The 24,181-nt window shown below is 38.7% G+C and overlaps 1 protein-coding gene across 4 annotated transcripts in view; it reads right to left on the reverse strand.

Annotated features, from left to right (window-relative positions):
• Positions 1–24,181, reverse strand: part of LOC139958384 (uncharacterized) — a 28,437-nt gene that overhangs the window by 317 nt on the left and 3,939 nt on the right. For 2 of the 4 annotated variants that reach the window (XM_071955425.1, XM_071955427.1), the window contains exons 4-23: positions 23,344–23,687; positions 22,118–22,259; positions 21,551–21,586; positions 17,529–17,717; positions 15,632–15,733; positions 15,297–15,398; positions 14,417–14,470; positions 13,329–13,537; positions 12,650–12,788; positions 11,296–11,528; positions 9,898–10,021; positions 9,303–9,535; positions 8,399–8,531; positions 7,428–7,672; positions 6,294–6,417; positions 5,082–5,135; positions 4,021–4,232; positions 2,678–2,801; positions 1,184–1,219; positions 715–769 (exon numbers count right to left, since the gene is read on the reverse strand). In XM_071955425.1, coding sequence (XP_071811526.1) covers positions 747–769; positions 1,184–1,219; positions 2,678–2,801; positions 4,021–4,232; positions 5,082–5,135; positions 6,294–6,417; positions 7,428–7,672; positions 8,399–8,531; positions 9,303–9,535; positions 9,898–10,021; positions 11,296–11,528; positions 12,650–12,788; positions 13,329–13,537; positions 14,417–14,470; positions 15,297–15,398; positions 15,632–15,733; positions 17,529–17,717; positions 21,551–21,586; positions 22,118–22,259; positions 23,344–23,687 — 2,858 coding nt within the window. In that variant the 3' untranslated portion in view covers positions 715–746. Of the gene's footprint in view, positions 1–714; positions 770–1,183; positions 1,220–2,677; positions 2,802–4,020; positions 4,233–5,081; positions 5,136–6,293; positions 6,418–7,427; positions 7,673–8,398; positions 8,532–9,302; positions 9,536–9,897; positions 10,022–11,295; positions 11,529–12,649; positions 12,789–13,328; positions 13,538–14,416; positions 14,471–15,296; positions 15,399–15,631; positions 15,734–17,528; positions 17,718–18,666; positions 18,821–21,550; positions 21,587–22,117; positions 22,260–23,343; positions 23,688–24,181 lie in introns of those variants that run through there. The other 2 variants (XM_071955428.1, XM_071955429.1) reach the window with 2 other exon arrangements.

Below are 24,181 nucleotides of genomic sequence, written 5' to 3' on the forward strand. Positions count from 1 at the left end.
TTGTTGCAGTTTATACATTGTACCGATAAAGTAACACTAAAATTGCCAACTTAGGGGATTAGTTCTAGTTAGGGGATTAGCAGGGATTAGTTCTCTGCATGAAAACCTTAAAGCTGTAACCTGTCTGTTTAATCCGCCCAGCTCACTACCAAGATAATGATTTTAAATTTTGGCAACTCTTGGGCAGTGACTGAGAGAAACAAAATCATTTCAATCAAATTGTTGGATGCAATTATTTAATTTACTAGATTTTAAACTTTGTACAACTTGATAGTTTGAAGTGATCCGATTATTGTAAAGGCATCCATGGATACATTTTTACAAAACCCGATCAGTACGCTTTGCAAAGTATATCAAAATATATCAAAAGCGTCGAGACCTGTTCTGTTCAAATAAAAATTGATAAAGAAATGAAACTTTATGTACAGAACTCCATCCCAAAACATTGCATATGCAAATTTACAAGCAAGAAAATCAATGTTGATTTTTTTTTCTCCAAAGTGCCAATTTCACAGGGCAGCCAGGATCTTTGTAAAAGGCAAGCTAATGCATTTCATAAACGTTTGGAACAAAATTTGAATAGAAAGCAAGCAAGGATTTATTCCTTGACTAGAAAACTGTCATTTACCACTTAGCAAAATCCTTGTTGGCTCCTCTAGTTCCATTCAATTATTAAACAAAAGATAAACGAAAGTTAAAAAGAAAAAAACTCACCGAAGAAGATGAAATGATGAATATTAGTTAAGTTAAACTCCGGCATTTTCTTTCGCTGGAGAGAAAGAAAGACTATTGATCAATTTCACTGTAAGTGTGAAGAGTTTTAAATCCTGTTTGGCAGGATTAATGCGAAGAGATTAACATCCTGTTTGGGAGGATTAATGTAAAGAGTTTTACATCTGTTTGGGAGGATTAATGAGAAGAGTTTTACATCCTGTTTGGGAGGATTAGTGTGAAGAGTTTTACATCCTGTTTGGGAGGATTAATGTAAAGAGTTTTACATCCTGTTTGGGAGGAATGGACACCACTGTCTGCCTCTGGGTATTGGTATAGCTTGCCAGTATTCTTTGGAACTTCTAGGCCAAAAAATTTTACACTTCAAATACCCTTTCAGATACTTTAGACATTTTTTCTCATACAGTTCTGAAACCCCTTGTTTGGTTTTGAAAAATTAATAGAAACTCACCCTCTTGGATTGCAGTAGTTACTGAATATTTCACGTCTGTGAAGAGAGAAATAAAGGAATTCAAAGAAAGGAAATTCAAAGTTTTTTATTCTTAAAACACTGAAAAGACCAGATGAAAATTCAATATTGTAATGGAAAATCAGGCAAAAGCAGGGTTATTAGGTCATGACTGTTTCTAAACTTTTATCTTGTACATTTGTCCTTATTAAATGTAGTAAGTTTAATTATTCTGTTACCTGAGATCCCAGGTGTATTTATTATCTTTATGCACTCATGAAGATATTTTCTATACCATTTATGTACACTTTAGGCTTCACCCTTATAAACATTCATCAAGAGCACCTCGCAAGAAATTTCTTGTGAGATCTCGTAGTCTTCTCGTGAGATCTCACAAGTAAATTGGGAACTTCTTGCGAGATCTCAAAAGTTCTTGTGGGATCTTGCGTATTTCTCGGGAGATCTGGTCAACTTTTCGAGAGGAATTTTCATAAGGGCAGAGGTTGGGTTGTGGGTTCTTTAAACGTGTGCAAATTCTAAATTTAGATCTCACATGTAGATTTCAGTGCAATGCCAGAAATATCACTTTTGATCCCTCAATTCCCCTGGGAGTTGCAACGTGGCCTGTTATTTTATGTTTGCTCGCCCTTGCTTAATTTTACATTGTTTTTCCAACTACTCGTGTCTGTGTTGGACTGGCCATCTCTAGCAAGAGGTGCCATCTTACCATGTTACTTAGTTACCAAATTTTATGAAGCCAACCCCCTGTTTTTAATCTGCTTTCCACCTTTCAAAGTAGGAAACATCATGTTTCGATGGCGTATATTAGTGCGGGCATCTTGATTGGGATATTTTGTCATGTAGGCGTTCAAGCCTCAACATCCTTGCAGCCTTTTTCTCAACTGTAATATACCTTTTCAGCATACAACATTGTTACTCTCGGCCTCTTACCACTCCTAATCACAACAACTTGACTGTCTATTAACTACCATTACTAAACATTGCTATCTGTATGGACACTAAAACAGTATTATGCTTTTACTCACTATATGTATATATATATATATATATATATATATTAATATATATATATATATTTATATATATATACATATATATATATATATATATATCTGCACATACTATATCCTGTTGCTAGATTGGAGGATTTTTTCTGTTCCTCCTGCTAGTCTTTGAGTTTCTTATGAGGGTTTAACTGATATACACTAGTCTACGGATTAGAATAACGTACCTAGAAGTGGAGACAAGTTTGCCATGCATGATGGCCCAAATCTCTCAAAATATTCAGGTCGTCAGTGGGTGGTGTATCAAGAGATTGGTTTCAATACGACCATGCAATTAAACGTTGCATTGGGTTATTAAATTATCACATTGAACAGCTGTCTGCTTCAACTCCCAAAAAATGAAGATGAAATATTTCCCTTAGATTTTTACCAAAATAAAACGAAAAAATATGATATCGTGTAGGGAACATACTGCCAGAGATCTCGAGTTCATATTCAAACTTGACGCCGTCTCCTTCAGCCTCAGTGATCAGTACTTGGATTTCGGCATATTTGAGACCACCGAGATCAACAGAGACGCCGTTACCGGCAAAGGTCTGCGAAAAAGAAATGGACACAGACTTTGATAACTAATCAGACTACAAGACTTGTCATTCTTTGGTGTTTCAAACCTTGCATTCCCCTAAAAAAAAACAACCTATGGTCATGTTGTGCATTCTGTTCCAAGAAAAAAAGGTGAAACTAGTCAAATAATTAGAATTTGAGAGTGGTAAGTGATAGTCCACGGTGAAAAATTATCCTTAAACTGATGAAAAGAGGAAGATATTTCTAAGCATCCTGGTTAAAGTTGCATTCAGTTTCTACCGTGTACCGTTACAGTTGTCATGGTAACAATTGAAGTTGGAACGATTTCCACCATCATGGGTGAACGTGAAGCAAATTTTAACAGTTGAGATGTAAAATAAACTTGGTCACTGATGGAAACAAATTTTTTTTTGACATTTTATATTTCTTTCAAATTTCACATTCTTTTCCCTACAAAATGCAGGGTGCATCTCAACATGAAAATACAACATTCGTTGCTATATTATTGTCTTCGCATCCCCTAAGGTCAAGTAAAGATGATCGATTAAAAAAATGATCAAATAAGTACAAAATACAGCTAAACAAAGAATTTTGAAGTCGGTTATGATTGCAATTTATTTTATTTTTGCCAAATAATTGGTTTTCTGTTCTTGTTGTTTCTTTCTTGTTTTGTTTGTTTTTTTGATTTGAGCCAGTTCTACTTGCAAAACCTCTGCTTTTCTCTTCAGAAATTTATGTCTTTTGGTTTCTCAATTTCTACATTACGATCTTCCCTGCCTATAGAAATACCACTGAGACCCCTGTTTTTGGCCAAAAACCAGGGGAGATTGAATATCTACCCCAGTTGGTAATGCTAGCCCATACTGAACGCTCCTCTGCACAAATTCATGGTTAAACACACAGTGTATTATTTCAGTGGTCAAGCCAAACTTATATTCACACACAGAAAACTAGTGCTGGCTATTAGAGCACAATCATATGGTGACTGGTCAATTAATTAGGTACGCTCAAAGAATTAATGAATCCTAAATGGCAGTATTTGGGGTAGTTTATGCTATCACGTAACAAATTATTATTGCCTGAGTGAATTTGAGGAGGACTGTTTTTCCTATAGGCTGCAGGGCTAGACCGTCATGTATGCGGGTTCTCTTAAAGTTAGAACTCTCTTCAAAATCTGTTCATGAAGGTAGGACGTTTATATCTTTGATTCCCGATGATAGTTTCCCTTACCACTTGGTCATCGACCGTCACGCTGACATAATCGGTATCTTCAGGTGAGGCCTTGAAGAACAGTTGGAAGCTGATGATCTTACTGTTGGCGACAGCACTTCCCATGGTGAAACGGTGGACCGTCTCAGCCTTCTCAAAGATGATTCCGAGGGTCTGACCGCTGACTGTTTCAGAGTGGGCGTAGTTACCGCTTATTACTGCCCGTGGATCAGCTAGATACAATTGAACAAGTATTTAAAGCATTCATTGTTGATACTGAAGGAGATGTGGGCATGTCACAGTTACTTATCATTCAAGGATCCCCCATACCACACCTCCCCCATTCTGAAACTATTTATACTGAATGAATAATTACTGTCCTGTTCCCTGCCAATGTTTACAAGTATATATGAGTGTAATGTAAAATTTCCTGAGAGTGATAAACAAAGGAATACTAAATAGACAAAAGCAGAGGTAGGATGGAGTCATTGAAGGGGAATGAGATGTACCTGTTGCCCCCTCCCCATCAACCTCCAAATTTCATCAGATTAAATAACAATTCTAGAAATGTTATTTATAGTTTGATCAATCACAAACTTATTTCATTCAAGTAATACTTATTATTAAAATTACCTCTCTATCCCCCTTCAAATCCATTCACCCCCCCCCCCCAAAAAAAAAATTTCATCAGATTAAAAAACAATTCCAGAAATGTATATTTATAGTTTGATCAATCACAAACTTATTTCATTCAAGTAATACTTATTATTAAAATTACCTCCCTATTCCCCTCCCAATCCATCTCCCCCCCCCCCCAAAAAAATTCATCAGATTAAATAACAATTCCAGAAATGTATATTTATAGTTTGATCAATCACAAACTTATTTCTTTCAAGTATTACTTAATAAGTTTGGTAACATTACCGAATAAACCCTAAGGGTTCCTTTAAATTCACTCTAAATGCAAGCAAAACTTAAGCTCGTGTCAAAGACAGAGAGAGATATGATACAGGAATGACAATTTAATAAATAAAATATATATTCACGGACAGAAGTGGAGGGAAAAAGAATGATAAATTTACCTGGTTGGTCAGGTTCTCCACTGGCCTGTTGGACGGATACCTCTACATGATGCTCTAAAAATCAAACAATAGTAATATTTATAATATTTGATTTTTATATAGCGCTTTACACCAGCGATAGGTCTCAAAGCGCTTTACAGACGTTATATTACCCCTGGTCAATGATAACCTGTCCCAGAAACAATCCCTCCAGTCGGCAGCAGTTATATACTGCGCCCAATGACAAGCTACCTCACAGGTATACCCATTTAACCCCTGGGTGGAGAGAGGCAAGTGAGATAAAGCATCTTGCCCAAGGACACAACATAATGAACCAGGCAGGAATCAAACCAGCAATCCTTGGATCACGAGTCCGACACCTTAGCCAATTGGCCACCACGCTCTCACAATGGGTGATTGATGTCAAAAGGGTTGGGTACTTCGACATTAATGCGTGTGCTCAAGAGACATGGAGATGGTTTTCTGTCTTGAAAGTGAGCAAACCTCCCTCCGTGATCCTACCCCCCCACCCCCCACCCCTTCTTTGAACATGACCTAGTTCAAGAATTCTAAAAATATGTATCTGTAAATAAGTATATATATATATATAGGGATATACATATATATATAACATTGTTTGATACAGGTGGCAAAAGCCTACAGTGGAATGACGACCCCCTCCTTACCGGTTTCGAACCTCTGGACATACAATCAGCGTCCATGGCCTAGTTGGTTTGGGTGTCCGAGGTCCAGGTTCGAATCCCGGTGGAAGTTGGAAGTTTTTGCACTGTTCTGGATTTTCCAACTCATTACAATTTCATATATATATATATATATATATACATGTAAATATTCATTTGCCTTAGTCGTTTATTTCTGTTTCATTTAACAGAGTCTGTTCAAATTATCTCTTTTGAGATAGGGCCTCAGGATTCAAAAATGATTTTGAGTTGGTTAAATAGCATCATCGTTGATTTCAAGAGTACGGCAAAATATGTCGCCAAAAAACAGAACTAGCATTTGTAGCAAGACAGAACCAATTATGATGCAATTAAATCCACCCAGCGTCAGTTCAGTGCCACAAGGGGCTGACCGGAGACAATTTAAGAACCCATGATTCTTGCTTGAATTGTCAATGAAGGAAAAATAATCTTATTCCCATCCTATATAGTACATGTAGGGATATGAGGAAAGGAAACAACAAATAATAATGACAAAGACATTTTCACGTACCGGAGACAAAATCCACAGAGTAAGAGAAGCTGACGACATCGAGAGTAGTCTGAACAATGGGTAGGATTCTTAATCCTTTGATCTCAAAGGTTGCATCAAAGCTAGCAGATCCAAATGTGAAGGTCTGTGTAAAACAAAAGATTATTGTTTGATGATCCAGTCCGAGACAATATTCTCTGTTTTTTTTGTGGGGGGGGGGGGGAAGGTGCCTTGCAAATTACATTTTTAAACCAATATGAACCAATACTTGCTGTTACAAATGAAATTAGAATACTGGCTGTTTCAACCCTAAGAGGTGTGCAACTGTCCCAAAGGTTTGTTGCAAAATGTCTTGTGTGTAATCGGATATGGAAGATATAACACTTTCAGAGTAACTAGAAATTATAAATGACCATCACCACAAATAAATTTAATGTCTCATATTTCCTGTTAGGCCAACAAACACCTAACAGGACATCAAATGATCAATAAGTTGATTTAGAAAATCAACAACTGTTTCCACAATTGTCATGGAACTCAAAACAGTCAACTGTTAGGGATGGGGGTGGGGAGGGGAGGGGAAGGGAGGGGAGGGGAGGGAAGGAGAATAGATGAAGCTCTCCTGTCTGACTGAATTTGCACCTTATTGTTGACAAATTACAAATTTAGGGAGTGCTTAACTGCAGCCAATTGGTAATCCAAACAGTTCTTCTAATCTAAATCTAATATTGCTGGTTCTTACATCAGGGCAATTGACTACTCCTTTTTATGAGCTGTCTGGCGGTGGGACAAAGCAGTCAAACTTGTACATTGTACTTGAGTTGGAAATTATGAAGGCAGGCTTGCTTCACGTTACTAACTTTTAAACACAAACTTCAAAAGTGCTGGATAATCAGATCCTGTTCCGGGGCTGTATATAGTTTATGAGCACACTTTATCTCTTTCTGAATAAATTATCTGCCACAGTTTAACAGTGCTACTGGCTGGCAAATCTGTCACAAGACCAATCATTTTCATTTTTCATTATAACTTGTATGGAACACAAGCGGGAACAGACGGCCGGGGGCTTCGTTGATAGGCTAGAATGCCTACGGGCAGGCTGGCTGTCTTGACTATATACATGACCCAACCAGGCTAACTCTCCACATTATTTACCTTCACGCCATTGTCTCCATCCATCACAAGCTCAAACGATTCTCCGTCGTAGCTTCTCTCGAGCTCAAAGGACTGGACTTGGTTGCCATCTTTGGCCTCCAGGGTGATCTGGGTGGGAGTCACATGCCTGTCAAAGACAAACTCCAGGTAGGGGCTCTCGCCGTGAGCAGCGAGGGTCCATTCTCCCTGGAAACTTCCCCCTTTGGACCCTGGAGAGAAGATGCTTGCGGTGGAACCGATGAGCTCTGTAAAGGGTGTGGAGAGAAAACATGCATAAAGTATGACTGAGACACAATAACCGATGGTTCGGGGCAGTGTTGGCATCCATGCACCACATTGTGTTTCTAAATGAAGTATATTTCAGTCTATCAATCAGAGAAAGAAAAAAGGAGATATAAAGAAACGGCTGCAGGGCACAATGAATTTATCCTTCAAGATCATAAACCTTGAATCAGCCTTGGATGCATTTGCTACATAATTTGGCTCGGTATCGAATACACTTGATCGAAGAGTCTGAGACTACCTTGTTAATATATCCCCATGGTGTGATTATCTGTGGCATTAACACCAAACCACACATTTATGGTCTTGACTATAATTGGTCTGTTCATTTTGTCAAACCTAAACATCAGACCTTAACAGATACTTTTATTACCACACTGTCTTGGCAAAGATTGCTAGCCTAGTTTCTCTGCCTAATAAGGAGTCAGGGCAGAAGTTTTCATTGTCACTGACTGTTGAGGCTCATGACTGTTGGCAAACTGTGGCATTTGTATAAATAGAATGAAATATTAAATATGCTCTGTGCAGTATATCTCTCATGGTGTGGTTTGCTTATTATTACATATTTGGCAAAAAAACCTTTTCCATTTAAAGTTAGCTACTTCAATTAGCTCTTCCTAAAAGTGTCAAGCGCAAGATTTTACAAAAAACATTTTTTAGATTTTGAAAATGACGACACGGCAACATACCTTGCGATGAGTAAATGAATATCTCGGCACAGATGCTTTGATCGTACTGGGATGGTTTGAACACGATGTACTTGCAATCGAGATTCAACATATGTTCAACAATGTCCACATCATTGGTGTTACCGGCAAAGGTCTGCAAACAGGAATAACAATAGCCAGCTTGGTCAACATGATCAGATGATAATTCAGATTTTGGCATTTGCAACATAACATTATAAACATACCATTGGTCACCATTATCAGATTATGACTCAGATTTTGGCATTTGCAATATAATATATTGGCATACTCCTGGTCAACATCATAAGATTATTACTCTGATTTTTCCATTTGCAACATAACATAATAAACAGACTCTTGGTCAACATGATGAGATTATTATACAATAGATTTGATTTTCTTTTTTTTAAATTTTATCCCCCAAATATAAGCAAGTAAAATTAGCACACTAAATTGCCATAAATATAGTGTCAACAATAGTCTTGTTCAACATGGAATACGACACAAAACTTTATATGACAAGTTTTATCGCTCAAATCTTGCATGACGAAACCGTCTGTCAGTTTTGAATGTTTCTTGGGATGTCTAATATTATGATTCTTAGTACAAGCTGGGGGGTTGAGAGAGGATGGGGGGGTTCATGTGGATCTCCACAGCTAAGGCAATAAAACTTAACATTACATAAGCACCATAGGCCGCAAGGAGTTTGGGTGGGGGGGGGGGGCGGGTGTCTGCCATTGGGGAATTACACTTTTGAAGTTGCAAAAGCCCAAATCCAAAACCTAAAATTGCAATGCACAATGCACAAAACTGTTACGAAAATTTATGTAGGAGGTTGCCAACGTTTTGACATGTTTTCCACGTACACCAACGTTTAATTATGATATCGAATAGGCGGACTTACATGTTGCGACCCAGATTTAGCGTAATGGTGTCTACATTCCAGTTGATATTCCGACAGCCCGGCTCCGTTGCAACCCTTGCTTTCGATTCTTGTCACTTCCTGCAACTCGGAGAGGCTGAAGAGTACGCCTGATTGGTCTATCGGATCGGATTCTTCCCATCTGAAGTGGAGATAATGGTTGGCCAGCTCCCGGATGTCTTCCACGGCTGGGGACTCGTCCACGACAGAGACGGCTGAGAATCGACCAATCAGAGAGCAGCGAGTACAGACATAGCAGTAGTTGCTGTTACTTATACTGAAGCAGCTTCAAAGACAAGCTTCTACAATTCTCGACAAAAAAACCTCTCATCACCGGTAGCCTACAATTTTTTTTTTATTATATATATATATATTTTCTGGGTCAAATTTGCTGGTGTCGATGGAAAGGGGACTTATTATCAGGAATTATGGTTAACAGCAGAGCTTCTACTTGCCAACACCTAAGCCTAAAAATGGCTTTGTTTGCTAGATGTCACATGAAATTTATGTTTTACTTAATCCGACTCAAGCGATATATAGTACTGATTAGAAGAAGAAGAAGATGAATTCAACTAACCTTCCTCAATCTGGAGGTAAAATACTCCAAAGAAGCTTGCCTCGTCTTGCCACGAAGTGACCTCGACCCTGAGACCCTCGCAAGATATGAAATCCAACTGCACCGTCTCTCCAGTTGAAAATATCTGCAAAAGTGATGACAAGAAAAAAGGCTTTTAATTTTGACGACCTCGACTGACATAAAACAAAAATGCATCTTAATTATGTAAAAATACAAAACAAAAAAGGAACTAGAAACCTGGTTTAAACAAATATCATAACCTCAAAGCCATGAGTATGTTTCTACATCTTTGCTCTAGCATACATACAGCTTTACAAGTGCCATATTCTCATTTTTCTTAAAGCTTGAATTATTTAAGCTATTAGAGCAGGGGTGGGCAACCTTTTTGAATGAATGGGCCAGATATAAGGAGTGAAAAATTGACTGGGCTGTACCTAACCAACGACCTGCTGTTGATTTCAAACCTTTGATTCCGAGGACTTTCAAGCAATAGGTGTGTGTACTTAATCTGTATTCACAGAAACATAATGTCATTACAGTACAGTTGATAATTAATGGGGATAATAGGCCTACCTGACAGCATCATTAGTTCGGATAAATTATAAGCAGCTAGCTTGTTTTTTGTGATGATGTAAAATAGATTGATTGTTTTCTTTCAACTCACAGGAGGCGAAAAAAATCACTGGCGGGCCGCATGTGGCCCGCGGGCCGTGGGTTGCCCACCCCTGTATTAGAGTATCCTTCCCCGTAATTGGTTACCACGGTTACGACTAGTAGTATCAACACAACACACACCTCAATGCCGTGAAGTTCTGACTTCCTGGAAAAGATGGGCTGGGCAGTTTCGTATTTTTACCGGCCGGAATGCAGTTTGCTACTCCTGTCTTCTGGTTACTACTTGTAATCACAATTGTACAATTTTGCTGTGTTTAGAAGTAGACAAGTACCAAGTAGACTGACAAAACTTGAATCCATCAGAACAACAACTGCTTGTCTGATAGACCTAACGATTTAGAATTACTGTCTTCCGTCGTTATGACGACATGTGGATCCGTCCTCCAATTGTCACAGAATATTTGTGCAAACGTTTCGACAAAGCGTGGTCATAACACTTACCAAAATGTTGACATCACGTTCAACTAAAAACACAAAAACCATTTTTTGCATAGACGGATCGAGGGATTTATTACCGTCTAACCACTTTTCCTCCCATCTTCGAGAAAATACAAAATTATACAGAGTCAACTACTTGAAATGCATGCTACCGTTTCACAAGTTTCAGCTTTCCAAAACTACTGTATATGCCGGCTAGCTTGGGCAAAACGCCCACGACTGTTTCATGGATTTAAAAAAAAAGTTATGCCGAACATTACTAAATCAGCTGGTTGAAACACTCACCACGGTCTCATCATACTCAATCTCTGTCCACTGATTTTCTCCGGAGAGATATTGCAGTTTATACGTCGAGATGGTAGATTCCTCGTCCAGCGAAAATCCCGACAGAGTCAGAGCTCGGCTGAAGTAGACTTCCTGCGTCTCTCCCTCTCCCGAAGAGAGAGCATCCCAGGCCCATCTGATGACGTTGCCGTCGTAGATTGGGCCAGTCACCACCTGTGGGGCCTCTCTTAGTTCTTTACAAACAAAAGAGGCGGCAGTGGGGTGGGGTGAGAGGAAATACACATGAATTTGTATAGACAAATATCTCAATAGCAGAGGTAAATATAATTGGGGAGCCAGGTCAATTTCTCTCTATGCATATATGATAGACCATAAAATATGCATCAATATATCATCAAGATATAGAAATTGATTAAGTTGTTTTTGACAGTGCAGGTTTGAACATTTCCAGAAAGCTTCTCTCAAAGAAATAAAAACTCATATAAGTAGATTTATTTAAAAAAAATATATATATTAAACAGTGAAAATGTGCGGTATACCCTTGAAAGAGTGATATGTGATGAAAAAAATATCAAAATAATTGAACACTATCACTTAACTGCAGGGTCACCAAGCAGAGACAGAGGGGGATGTGTACACAGTGGCGGAGCTAAGGGTATTGGTCAGGAGGGGCGAGAATGGTCTGTAGGGGAGCTTTCGACACTATCTAAGCGGAGCGCCACCACAGGTTGGCGCGTAGCGTACAGAAATCTTTTGAGTAAAGATACCCCCTAGATTGCTGGAAATATCCCTTTCCGGGCCTGGCTAATTTGCAGATAAACGAAGAATAAATAGGTGTCATCGCGTAATTACACCAACAAAATGTGACAAATGTCAATAGGTAGATGAGAGCGCAATAAAAAAGTCAATGATCGCGAATAAGTAAAATGTGGTAAAGAGCTGAAAAGGGCGCCAGCAGTCCATTTGAGTCCGTCAGGGGGTTGGGGCATCCGCCCCCCCCCACTGTATGGACGCTCCGCCACTGTGGTGTACAGTGAAAGACAGCTCAATGTTTCTACGAGATGCACTGTTGATGGTAAACTAAAGCTATAGTTATTGGTTAAGTCCAGACTCCTTATTCCGCCCATTCCCCAAACCCATCCCCACCCCGTCCCCTAACCCCCACCTCCTCATGCCACACATTTCCCCTCCCATTTTAATTATTCATAAATTCCACCCTCTATGCCATCCACGCACCCCTCTGTGAAAAGTGTTTAAAAAGAAAAGTAAGAAAGGGAAAAAAAATGCCCAGAAAATGAAGCATCGAGATGACAGGGTCCATTCAAGTAGTAAGGCAGAGAGAAATAAAACTCACCAGTTCCCATGTACAAACGTATCCACATGGCTGGTTTCGAGTGCCAGTCAAGCATGAAGATCCTGAGACGAGATGTGAAGATGGCCGGTGAGTAGATGTGGTCCCTCGGGCTAGAATCGTCATCGTTACCTACAATCCTCTGAAAGAAAAAGATTAAAAGTTATGTCGGTCCACTTCCCTCGAAATATGCTGGAAAGATCAAAACTGGTCACCATCGATCACCAAATTTTACGACAAATCTTTCACACAAAGTTCATTCCCATAACACTTTCTTACTCGGTGAAAAAACTTAAAATATCTGATTTGAGATGCCTCAATTTGTGTGGGGATCTTCTTTGGACAGATCTAGTAACACCTTATTAGAGTCCATTTGAACATGTTTTTTTTTTAAATTAAATTTTGGGGGTTGTTAATGTTTGGGATGCAAATATTTATATGACGGTCTTGCATTAAAGGAAACTGCATATAAAACTATCACATTTTAAATTTTTATGAAATATGTATAGTTTTTATATAATTTCTTCTTGCATGCGAAATAAAACTTGACATGTCAAGCTAATCAGCCGCATCCTCATGGTATTTTGATATCCAATGATATCATAAGGAGTCACTAAATCAATATAAAAAAATCCATGTTTTGGGTTTTAGATTTACAGATGAAAAAGCCAACTTGACCGACCAAGTCTTCCATGACTTCTCCGTCACGAAGCCACGTCCACTGGTTGGTGTACGGATTAAGGTACATGATCTTATACTCGGACACCCACTCCTCGAAACCCGGTCGGCCTGTGGTGGAAAATCCACGGATGTGTACCGCGTATCCGAAGGAGAATTCCAGGTAAATGTTTCTGTCGAAGGTCAGTGGATGCCATTCGTAGTCAAAATTTTCTGTAACAAAAAGTAATTTGACTTCCAAAAATACAAATTTCAAAGGACTATACTTAACTAAGGTTGAAGAAAAGTGAGACTTTGTTTATTCTTTGTTTGTTTTTAATAGAAAAATTAGACTTTATATTCGAATTTATTTTTCAAGCTACGAGCATTTTTTTTCCACCCTCTACACTACTCGAGTGAAAATATTTTTCGTTAGAGTATTTATAACAATCACATCTCTTAGTGGGTCAGTTCCACAGGTGTGCTCCAGGGGTTTGGCTAAATATCCTCCGTTTCAAAATGAAATACGTAAACTGAGGCAGGCGATGTGTAAGACGTTGTCCATTAGTCTAAATACATTCCATGTGCTAAGTAAAAGACCGTAGAAGTCAAGATATCTCTGCCATTAGAATGGGATTTAAGTAATTAAACTTCAACCTAAATATGAGAATATGAAATATGTAAGAGTAGCTTTCAATTTTTCACCACTGATGTCAGGTACTAAAGCTACTCAATATTCATGCAGAATGATGACTTTTTTCTGGGTACAACTACTATTTACAAACAATGTCTATTCCTTTCAGATGTTTCTTAACAATCCTTTAGTGGAATATGGCACCAAAAAACGAAAAGAAGAAAATAATAAATTTGATACTAGACCAGACCAAACATTGAACTAACTGCAATTTCTACAACAGTGATAATGCCATATTCAACTTTTCCTAAACAATACAGTGATTTGACACTTGAAAATATAAAATTGGGCAATCTTAATTACTTTGTTTCTATATTAGCAGTGAAATTAAGGAAGCCAGAGATATTGGGGATAATATTTATTTTCAAAAGGAGAAAAAAGGGGTTAAATATTTCCCAAAGTATGAATTGGTGACTTACCGATTGGCTCTACACCTCCAAATGTGCTGACCTCTCTAGGAATCTGGAGGAAATCTGAAGAAAACAAAACAAATTAAGAATATTAATTACATGAAAATAGTCATCAAATTGGAAATATTGAAAAAATTGGAAGCATGGTCTCTAGTGGCATCTCAGGTTAAACTGTTTTATTAGCAAAAAGTTGTTAATTCAAGAAAGTCTTCCATTAAAGCCCTTATGGGATTGACAAATAGGACGTTCCACTTTGAGGCAACTCTTCACACACACCAGCACAAACTGTATAACACTATTAAATTCATATTATTCTAAAGACAGTCTCCCCAAACCGTGTGCGGCCATCTGAAAAAGTTAACTTTCCGTTGCTTGCAAGTGACGTTTTGTTCGTGTCGCTACAAAATGCAGACAGTACAGTAATGAAACGTGATACCTTGTTATCTTTAGCTGGGCCTGAGATGTCCATCGCTGTATTGTTTGTACACTGTGATGTGGGTATTGACCGCAGCTGTATGTACTGACTGTACACTAGTGTCTAATTACTGACGGTAGCAAGCTGTGTGGGTATTTTCTCGGATCAATGGTGGTGTCTAACACTTCTGTTACACCTCATTCGAAACTAGGTCAGATTACGTTTAGACGTTTCTTTTGCGCGAGTCTTCACACCCTTTAAAGTTCCCAAAGGCAATTACTCCATCTTTGCTGACAAGCAGAATCTGATCAAATTGTCTGGTTTCAATATCTATAATCAAGTTTCTATGTACAACAAATTTGTAGTTTACAGAAATATGAGAACTTGTCACCTTCCTGCAACCTTGTGGGAAATGCAACTTAACAGAGTTGATAACAAAATCTTAGAAATGTGCCTTGCTAGGTGAATGCTTACCACCTAATGAGGGTGCTACATAATCCACTATGGGTCCACCGCCAGATATTATCAAAGGCTCTACCTTGAGATTAGGATCCAAAGGCTGTCCTTCCACACCTGCCGTAAGAAAGAGGAAAAGAAAAAAAAGTTTAAAATAGGTTTTCTTCCACACAACTAATTAAAGTGAGTATAATACTCATGTTTGTTTCAATTTTGTCATGTCAATGGTTTGATTGTACATTTTATTGTATCAGAAATATGAGAGCTTGTCAGCTTCCTGCAACCTTGTGGGAAATGCAACTTAACAGAGTTAAAAAAATCTTAGAAAGGCGCCTTGCTAGGTGAATGCTTACCACCTTCTGAGGGTGCTACATAATCCACTATGGGTCCACCGCCAGATATTATCAAAGGATCTACCTTGAGATTAGGATCCAAAGGCTGTCCTACCACACCCGCTGTAAGAAAGAGGAAAAGAAAAAAAAAGTTTAAAATAGGTTTTCTTCCACACAACTAATTAAAGTGAGTATAATACTCATGTTTGTTTCAATTTTGTCATATGTCAATGGTTTGATTGTACATTTTATTGTATCAGGCATTATTATTACTGTAACCATGAATTTTTGCTCTCAATATCATTTGGCAAACTATCTATATCACAAATTAGCAAAAATAAAAACTAGAGTACCAATGGTGCAGAAGCTCATACCTTTTCGAGCTTAAAAATGTATGGCCCACAAAACCAATTTTGGGCCCATGAGGGATACCCCCCCCCCTCCGTTAGCAGAACCCTGGCCACACCACTGGCTATAATTCCTATTTTCCCCTTTAAATCATATTTTACCCACTCTCTCAGACAATACCACTGACCTACCCTATTAAACTTTCTCCCCTCTACCTTAGCTGAAATAACTTCACAAGCACTCCTTACAAGACATAACTTCACAAGCTGCCTACATACCTCAGGCTCAAAGACTTCTAAGAATCAGCAAGTGCTGATTGGCTATAGGGCTCTCATGCTTACAGTTCAACAGTTAATAACAACTCCCAGTCCTGCTTTAATTCCACTAACAGCCTCTGCAGAGCTTAACCACAAATGTAAAAAAACACTGCAGAGACTGGGAGACAAATTAAAGGAGCTTTGGCAAAAAGTGAAGGCTCAGATTTTTTTTAAACAATGGGGATTAATTGTAATTAATTAACTTTTGACCAAAAATTTTTAGGCATCACCTTATTCATACACAATCCAACAATCATCAGTTCAACTTTGAATATGATCCATCAAAATCTTGAGGAGATTGAGATATTTGAAAATATTACAAAGAATGACCCCCGATGACCCCCTAAATGACATTTGACCTCAATTTTCCTAACACCCCTCGTAACTCTCATCCCGAGGAACATTGTGACGAAGTTTCATTATAATTGGCCATACACTATACGAACAGGAGCAATTTGAAAATATAGGGCCGCGGCCCGGGCCACAAAAGACCCCTAGTTGATCTTTGATCTCAAATTCATGAACACCCTGAAGGTAAAACTACCATAGTACTATCGTGACAAACCCTCAATATTGTACCATGGAATCTGTAGGAGAAGAAGCATTTTGCGTATTTCCACAAAATGGCCCATTATGGCCCACAGGTGACCTTTGACCCCAAATTTTGGACCATCTCTGATGGCCCTATACCCAATGGTCCTTGTGTCCAAGTTTCATGAAATCCCATCAAACACTGTGCGAGTGGCAGTGGTTTTACCAATTGTTGACGGATAGAGTGATAGAGTGATAGACGCTGCACTGTAACAATAGCTCACACCAGCATGCTGGTATGAGCTAAAAACTTTAAGAAAAACGTTAAGAAATCATGAGATGGCTCTTTGTCAACCAGATATTTGACTGCTTAGAAAAAAATAGATTTATAAGTTTAACTATCTATATATAGAGACAGGTTAGCTTCAATTTCAACGTTGTCACTTTGAACAAAATGTCATAAAGTGCAGCTTAATTTGACTGCTTCATAAATAATGATTGTTATCGGTTGCAAGGAGAGAAAATGTCTGTTATTTATTGTTAAGAGTATAAAGTTAAACACAATATTTCCAAAGTGTTCCAAAGTCCAAGCAGTGTACATACTAACACTTTCTGACGTTAGAAGTTTCAAAACATGAACAGAAATTACCGTTACTCTGATGAGCTAGATTAATAAAACTTTACCAGTATAAAGCAGACAGAATACTTTGGGAGAAAGTTACCTGGTTCAACTTCGTACAATTCTGGCTGTAATTTCAAATGTTCAAAGCTAATGGACTTGAGTGGTGCTCTGGACTTTTCGCTCCATTGCTCTGGCAACATGCCAGCATTCACCTGGTTGGCAGAAAAGCTCTTGACAACCAGGGCTTCTGGTTGTTTAGGGTTGACACCCAAAACTTGAGTTTCAAAGTCTATGGAATGATTTACAAATAAATTGATGAGGATTAAAGAAAAACTGTTATGAATTAGATGCCATTGACGAGAATAATTTAAACAAAAAAAGGGAAAATGATATATGAAGCTTACTAATTCATCTACTACATTGTCAAGTGATTTTACATACATCAAAATCATACAATCTAGATCATCATAACAATTTGAAAGAAAATGTCAAATCACAGATAAATATCAGCAATGCAAATTATTCTGTGGCCTCTTAAGCAATAGGCGATAGGAAGAGAGGGGGGGCAGGGATGGAGTAGGAGGTTCCATATCTCCTTTGTTATGAACTGGAAAATTCATGATGTACTGTACTTTCAAATGTTCAATGCAAAACATCTCAGCATTTCATTAGAGTTTGCATTTCAGTTGCAGTCCCAAAAAGCTGATCGTATCTAATTAAGCAAAGTGAAGAGATAAGGGGCAAGTAACATAGCTGAATTTAAGTTCTCAGTTGTTGCGATAACCTTATTAATATTACTTAGGTCTAACAGTTTAGGCTAGGGCCTAGGCTAGGCCTACTAAAGCCAGATAGGCTAGTCTAGCTTAGTTCAGTAGAAAAAAGATCAGGAGGGACAATAAAGTCCCCATTAGGGTCCCTATGAGAGGGGGGAAAATCCTGAAGACACAAAATATCGAACCAATTACAATGTCTAAAGGGCTTCATCCAAAGCATTCTTAAACCCATTCACACGTACTTGCAAGTACAACTTTCTCAGGCAAACCATTCCATTCATTCACATTTCACAACCTAGTATTAGACAAAATGCATGCATTGCAATGCCGAACATTAATCCTACTTTGTAACTTCTGGAGTTTTAGGCAATGACCACTGGTACAACTTACTACTATTAGCAAACATGAAAAAGTCAGTGAAGGATAAATTGTCAAAACCATCATATCTTGAAAACCTTACATAACCTCCTAAGCTCCAGTGTGGTGAGCTCAGATTCAGCAGCTGTAACCGCCTATAATAAGGAACACCCTGTAAGAAACTTATCATCCTATTAGCCCTCCTCTGGACCTTCTCGAGTACTTTGGTATCCTTAGCAAAATATCGCTACAGCCTAAGTTAGGCATATAGCCTAAAATTGGGTAGGCTAGGCCTGTAGGCTTAAAACTTTAGTTTAAACTTTACCTTTTTAAAAAATTTAAAGTTAATGTACTTAAATTACTGTGGTTAAATAGACATTTAATTTACCGTATATATTTGAAAAGAAAGTTTACAAAAATAGAAATCTCAAATTAAAATAAAACTTTTAAGCTAATACAATAATCATACACAATCTGCGCAATCGCAAAACATGATCATAATACAGACTTCTCGCGTAACTGCTGTAGAGTAAACTTGTTTAAAGTCAATTTGCCAAATCACGTCTCTTCAATTACGGACGAGGCAGTTTCTTCAGTAAAGTTACGATTTCCTTAGCTTTTATTTTCTTCTCACAACAGAGGTGAGATAGATACGTTGGTGAACGCCAACGTCATAGCTTAATTTATATAATTTGTGAGAAAGTAGTTCGCTGGACTAAGCAAAAATGGGTCGAAAAAGAACGGAGAACTGGTTTGTTCTCATGAAGTCAAAACATTCGAATTCACGGTTATAGGGTGCACGTTGTTAAAGAAATAGTTATTTTGACGGTCTTCATAGATTATGTTGACATTCACCAAAATACACATGGATGAGCGGCTGAAGAGGGTTCATTCTTGAAATCGGGAGACGAGAGGGGAAAGGGGTTGGCACAAACTTTGAGGGGTAAGTGGGACATGTGAGATTTATTTTTAAGGGGCAAAACGCAAAGTCATTTGAAAACTTTCGGACTAAATGGATCCTTTGTAGGCCTATCATCAGGCACCACAAATTCCATTAATTGAATGTTTTTCAGTACTAGGCCTAACACTTTTCAATTGACATTTTTCTAAGTAATTCTCAATAACAGTGTTGTTTTCATTACACTTTTATACATGTTTTCAACATCACCACTTTTCAATTGCAAGCATAAGAAAAAAACACAATAATATCGGCATTGTGGCATGCCTCGACTCCAGTTATCAAAAATAGCTGAAAATAATAGAAAATGAATCGTGTAGTATGCAGGCGCGGCGGAACGGAAAAATTATTGGGGGGGGGGGGGGCTAATGTGTGGAGACTATCTAAGCGGAGCGCCACCATCGGTTGGCGCGGAGCGTACAAGAAAATTTTGGGTTATTTCAAACCCCCAGATGGCGGGAAACGGCACTTCCCATGTGTTTTATGCTGCGAATACCTAGCCCTAAAATATGGGTCTCAAGTCTGCAATTTCTCAGATTGCACGTAAAAGTCTGTAAAAACATTGTAATTTGTATATTCGATGGCGTTTTAAGAGAGTAGCTATTATACTCGTAGTGTACTCGCAAAGACGTTTTTGAGTGTAGTAAGGGCAGTGGCGGAGCTAGGGGTATTGGTCGGGGGGGGGGCAAGAATGGTCTGTAGGGGCGCTTTCGACACTATCTAAGCGGAGCGCCACCACAGGTTGGCGCGGAGCGTACAGAAAAATTTTGAGTAAAGATACTCCCTAGATTGCAGGAAATGACCCTTTCCGGGCCTTGCTAATTTGCAGATAAACGGAGAATAAATAGGTGTCGTCGCCATTTTGTCGGAAAATTACACCAACAGAATATGACAAATGTCAATAGGTATATGAGAGCGCAATAAAATAGTCAATAATAGCGAATAAGTAAAAAGTATAGTGAAAAGCTGAAAAGGGCGCCAGCAGTCCATTTGAGTCTGTCGGGGGGGGGGGGGGCATCCGCCCCCTGACTGTTTATATGGACGCTCCGCCACTAAGTAAGGGGATGTTGGAGAACTGGCTGAAATGAGGCAATTCATTGGCCTAAGACGAAGTTGTGTTACGCTTACTGGTACTCACACTCACTGCTTCCACTTTTCACGGGGCGTGAAGACGCGGTTGGGGTGACAATGTGGTCTATAGCCAGGGGACGGGCCGAGGGTCCCCCAGCAATTACTAAAATTATTACACCTATATAGTATACGTGTGCATCGGACAGATCGACAAGTATGCATTGAAAAATGGGCAGATGCACGTTTCGGAGCCTTGGTAAATATTGGGGGGCTTATCATGCATTTGCCCCCTCAACTTTTTCATAGGGGGGGCTGAGCCCCCCCAAGCCCCCCCCCCCCCAAGCCCCCCCCCCCCCGGTTCCGCCGCCACTGGTAGTATGTGCACGGCGTAGCTCTTTCATATAGAATCAAAACTACATTATGAAATGTTTCCCGAAAGGTAATTAGGCCGCTATTGAAGAACTTAGCAAACATAGACTCAGGATGTGTGACCTAATTAGTTCACCTTGGCTTCGGCTTTGAGTACAACTTTTCTGTATGCTGCCGTGTTGGATGAATCTAACCGTAATAGCAATTACCGACTTTGCAATCCGCGTTATAGTCATTGCCGACTTTGCAATCTGCGGCCCCCTCACCATTTTGCAAGGTCGGTAAGAAAGACTCCATAGTTTTACCGTTCAGGAAACCAAATACACAAGTAAACCTCGCGAAGGCGTTCTCTTGTTTCTTTCCTTGGCTGGTCGTGGAGAATAAAACAAAGATAATAAGCACAGACCCTTGCTACACAGGCAAACAAATACACAGAAAATAGTTACCAAAGCCCGCAAAAGGTCGTTTTACACTATCTTGAACCTACATAACTGAGTAGTTAACATAGAAATGCCGACACCTGAACTATAGAATAACAGGTAGTAAGTTGGGAAAAATGCTATAGTCTCATGGAAAGAAAATGTGAAAATGTACCTGTTACTTCCTCAGGATCTTCGGGATCTCGTGGTACTGTATCAAAACAAGAAAATTTAAAATATTAGGTCAGTCTTTATATGTGTCCTTTGTTCTACAGTTATATAACGTACTGTAGCCTATACACCCATTTCTATGGCGATTATTTTGTCCCACTATGCATGGTCACCGGTGGGGTGGGGCATGCATGGGAGGGGTAGATGGCATGAGAGTTGACCAGAGGGTCAAATGGAAGTGCGTGGAGAGACAGAATGTGCAAACAATAACCATAATTAGCAACATAGTTTCTACAATATCAGTTACCCTGGTCAATTATTATTGTTTCTAAATTTCACTCTTTTTAATCCATTTTAAGAATATTTCCAGCTAATAATTAAGATTCAACTCATAACATAAAAAGCCTTATCTCTGTTTCCTTGTCTCTCTTTTTAACCTTTCCTGGTTTCTCTCTCTCTCACCCACTCTCTACCAATTTCCCTGTCCTTTAAAACATGCATTTTGCCCATACAATCATCAAAGCTCGTTGTATAAATTCTGCTTTGAAATGTTGAGTGAAAAGTGATTTACCGATTTCGGTGACGTAGAGCTCAACCCTCATACAAATGTGGTTGGTCCAACTTTTGGGCACGATTCGAATGTAACGAGTTCGGATGAATGGGTTCATCACGTTAACTACTATTGTGTCGCTGTCAATGTTAGCATTGAAGACCTAGAGTTGTCGTTTGAAGGAAAGAAATTTTTAATAAGATAATTTTTTTTTAAATATTTTATAAAAAAAAAAATAACCAGAGTAGGAAAACATATAAAGGAACAATTAGAATGAATTATCCGTCATGTGCAATTGGTGCCCTATCAGGCCCGTAGTCAGATCGGGGCGCAGGGGCCGTGTCCCTCTATGTAAACTCCCCCCCCCCCTCCAAATGATGATGCCCCTCAAAATCAAGAATTCATGGCTACATGGCAGGTCCCAACTAGCCGAAATTGAAACAACAAAATAGACGGAATAAACATAAATAGTAAATGATGTTTTGTGTTTGTAAAAAAAAAAAATCTCCAAAGTAAACCCTTCCGTATTCAAGCGTAACTATGACTGCAAACTCCTTCATGTACGATATGTTATAACTTGTTTTTAAAATAAGTGAGAGAAAAAAACGATTGTTTCAAATAACTTAAACTCAGAGTGTTTCTAAGAAGTTATAGGTCTACCTATCAATTGAAGTCATTAGGGTCGCGACCCGTTTCTTGAAATATATCCCTATGTTATCTATTTCCTATAGGAGATTCGCAAAAAGTATTACTGTAGTGAAAACATTCCTCTTGAAAGTAGCAACACCAAAATCGACAAACACCAATTATACACCTACATAGGATCGCCCGATGTCAAAAACATTCAAACAAATAAACTCACTGATGATAACTACTTCCGGTCCGATTAATATATGCAAAGCATATATAGGCTATAGCTATATAGTCTTATATATTTGCATAAACTAGTAATGGCAGTTTTATGAATCTGGATTCATGCTAAAGTTTGTTTTGAAATGAAATGATCAGTCTCAACATTGTTTGTGACATACACAATTCAACATCTAAAATCTAAACGATCTGCGCTAAAACTGTATTTGCGTAACTTGGAAAGCGTAAGTAACTTGGAAAGCATAACTTGCGTATTTGGAAAGCGTAACGTTACATATGACGCAACCGCAGATATCGTTATGAATTATTTCTGCGATTGCTGAAAGACAGAAAAAATGTACTAAACCAAACATTTTAAATCAAACGGTTGTTCTCACCTTTACCCTTCCATCACTACCGAAGACGCAGCTCCAATGACTACCGTCCATACTCACTTCCAGGGTGTAAGTTCTAACCCAATTGAGCTCGTTGTGGTCCCCCTGGGTCTCAATACCAGTAATGGCGTGGGAAGCTCCGAGGTCTACCTGGAAGAACTGCATCTCGTTGTTGATCTCTGAACACCAAGCGCCATTTAATCCCAGTTCGCCGTCTTTGATTAAGTTCAACCTGCCTCGCTGGGGTGTTGAAAAATCATCACGGTACGAGGATGCATAAAGGTATTCATCGGGAAAGGTCTCCTCTAGGCCAACGGGGACGCCAGTTAGCTCGGCGATGCCTGGCTCTGTAATGCATGCAAAACGAAAGATTGTTATGCATATTCATCATGAAATGACCATGCACTGATAAGAGGTATTATTCAGTGTAAGCGTCAGTTTGGGTTGACATTCTTAATTCTTTCATATACTGCACTTTCATGTCCCGTTTCTCAAAGCTCTGGTACTGACAGCATGGGCAGTACGAATACCACGCTTCTAGGAATGTATAAATAGGAAAAGGTTAGCAACTGTTTCTACTGTCAGTACGAGTTGTTTGAAAGACTGATATATAAGGGACAGTAAAGAGTATTGTTAGCATTGGAAAATAATTGTCACAACTGGTTGATTTACTTTACATAAACTAGAATACGAGTTAGCTCGGTCACTCCTGGCTCCGTGTGCAAATGAATTGTTATTATGAATATTTATCAACTATCCACACGCTCGCTAGGAGATATCCATTGGAAATATTCTTGTTTATGTATGCGTATATGGGAAGTGTGTTCTTTTTGTTCATGGA

Source organism: Apostichopus japonicus, chromosome 18 (assembly GCF_037975245.1).
Source record: "Apostichopus japonicus isolate 1M-3 chromosome 18, ASM3797524v1, whole genome shotgun sequence".
Taxonomy (NCBI): domain Eukaryota; kingdom Metazoa; phylum Echinodermata; class Holothuroidea; order Aspidochirotida; family Stichopodidae; genus Apostichopus; species Apostichopus japonicus.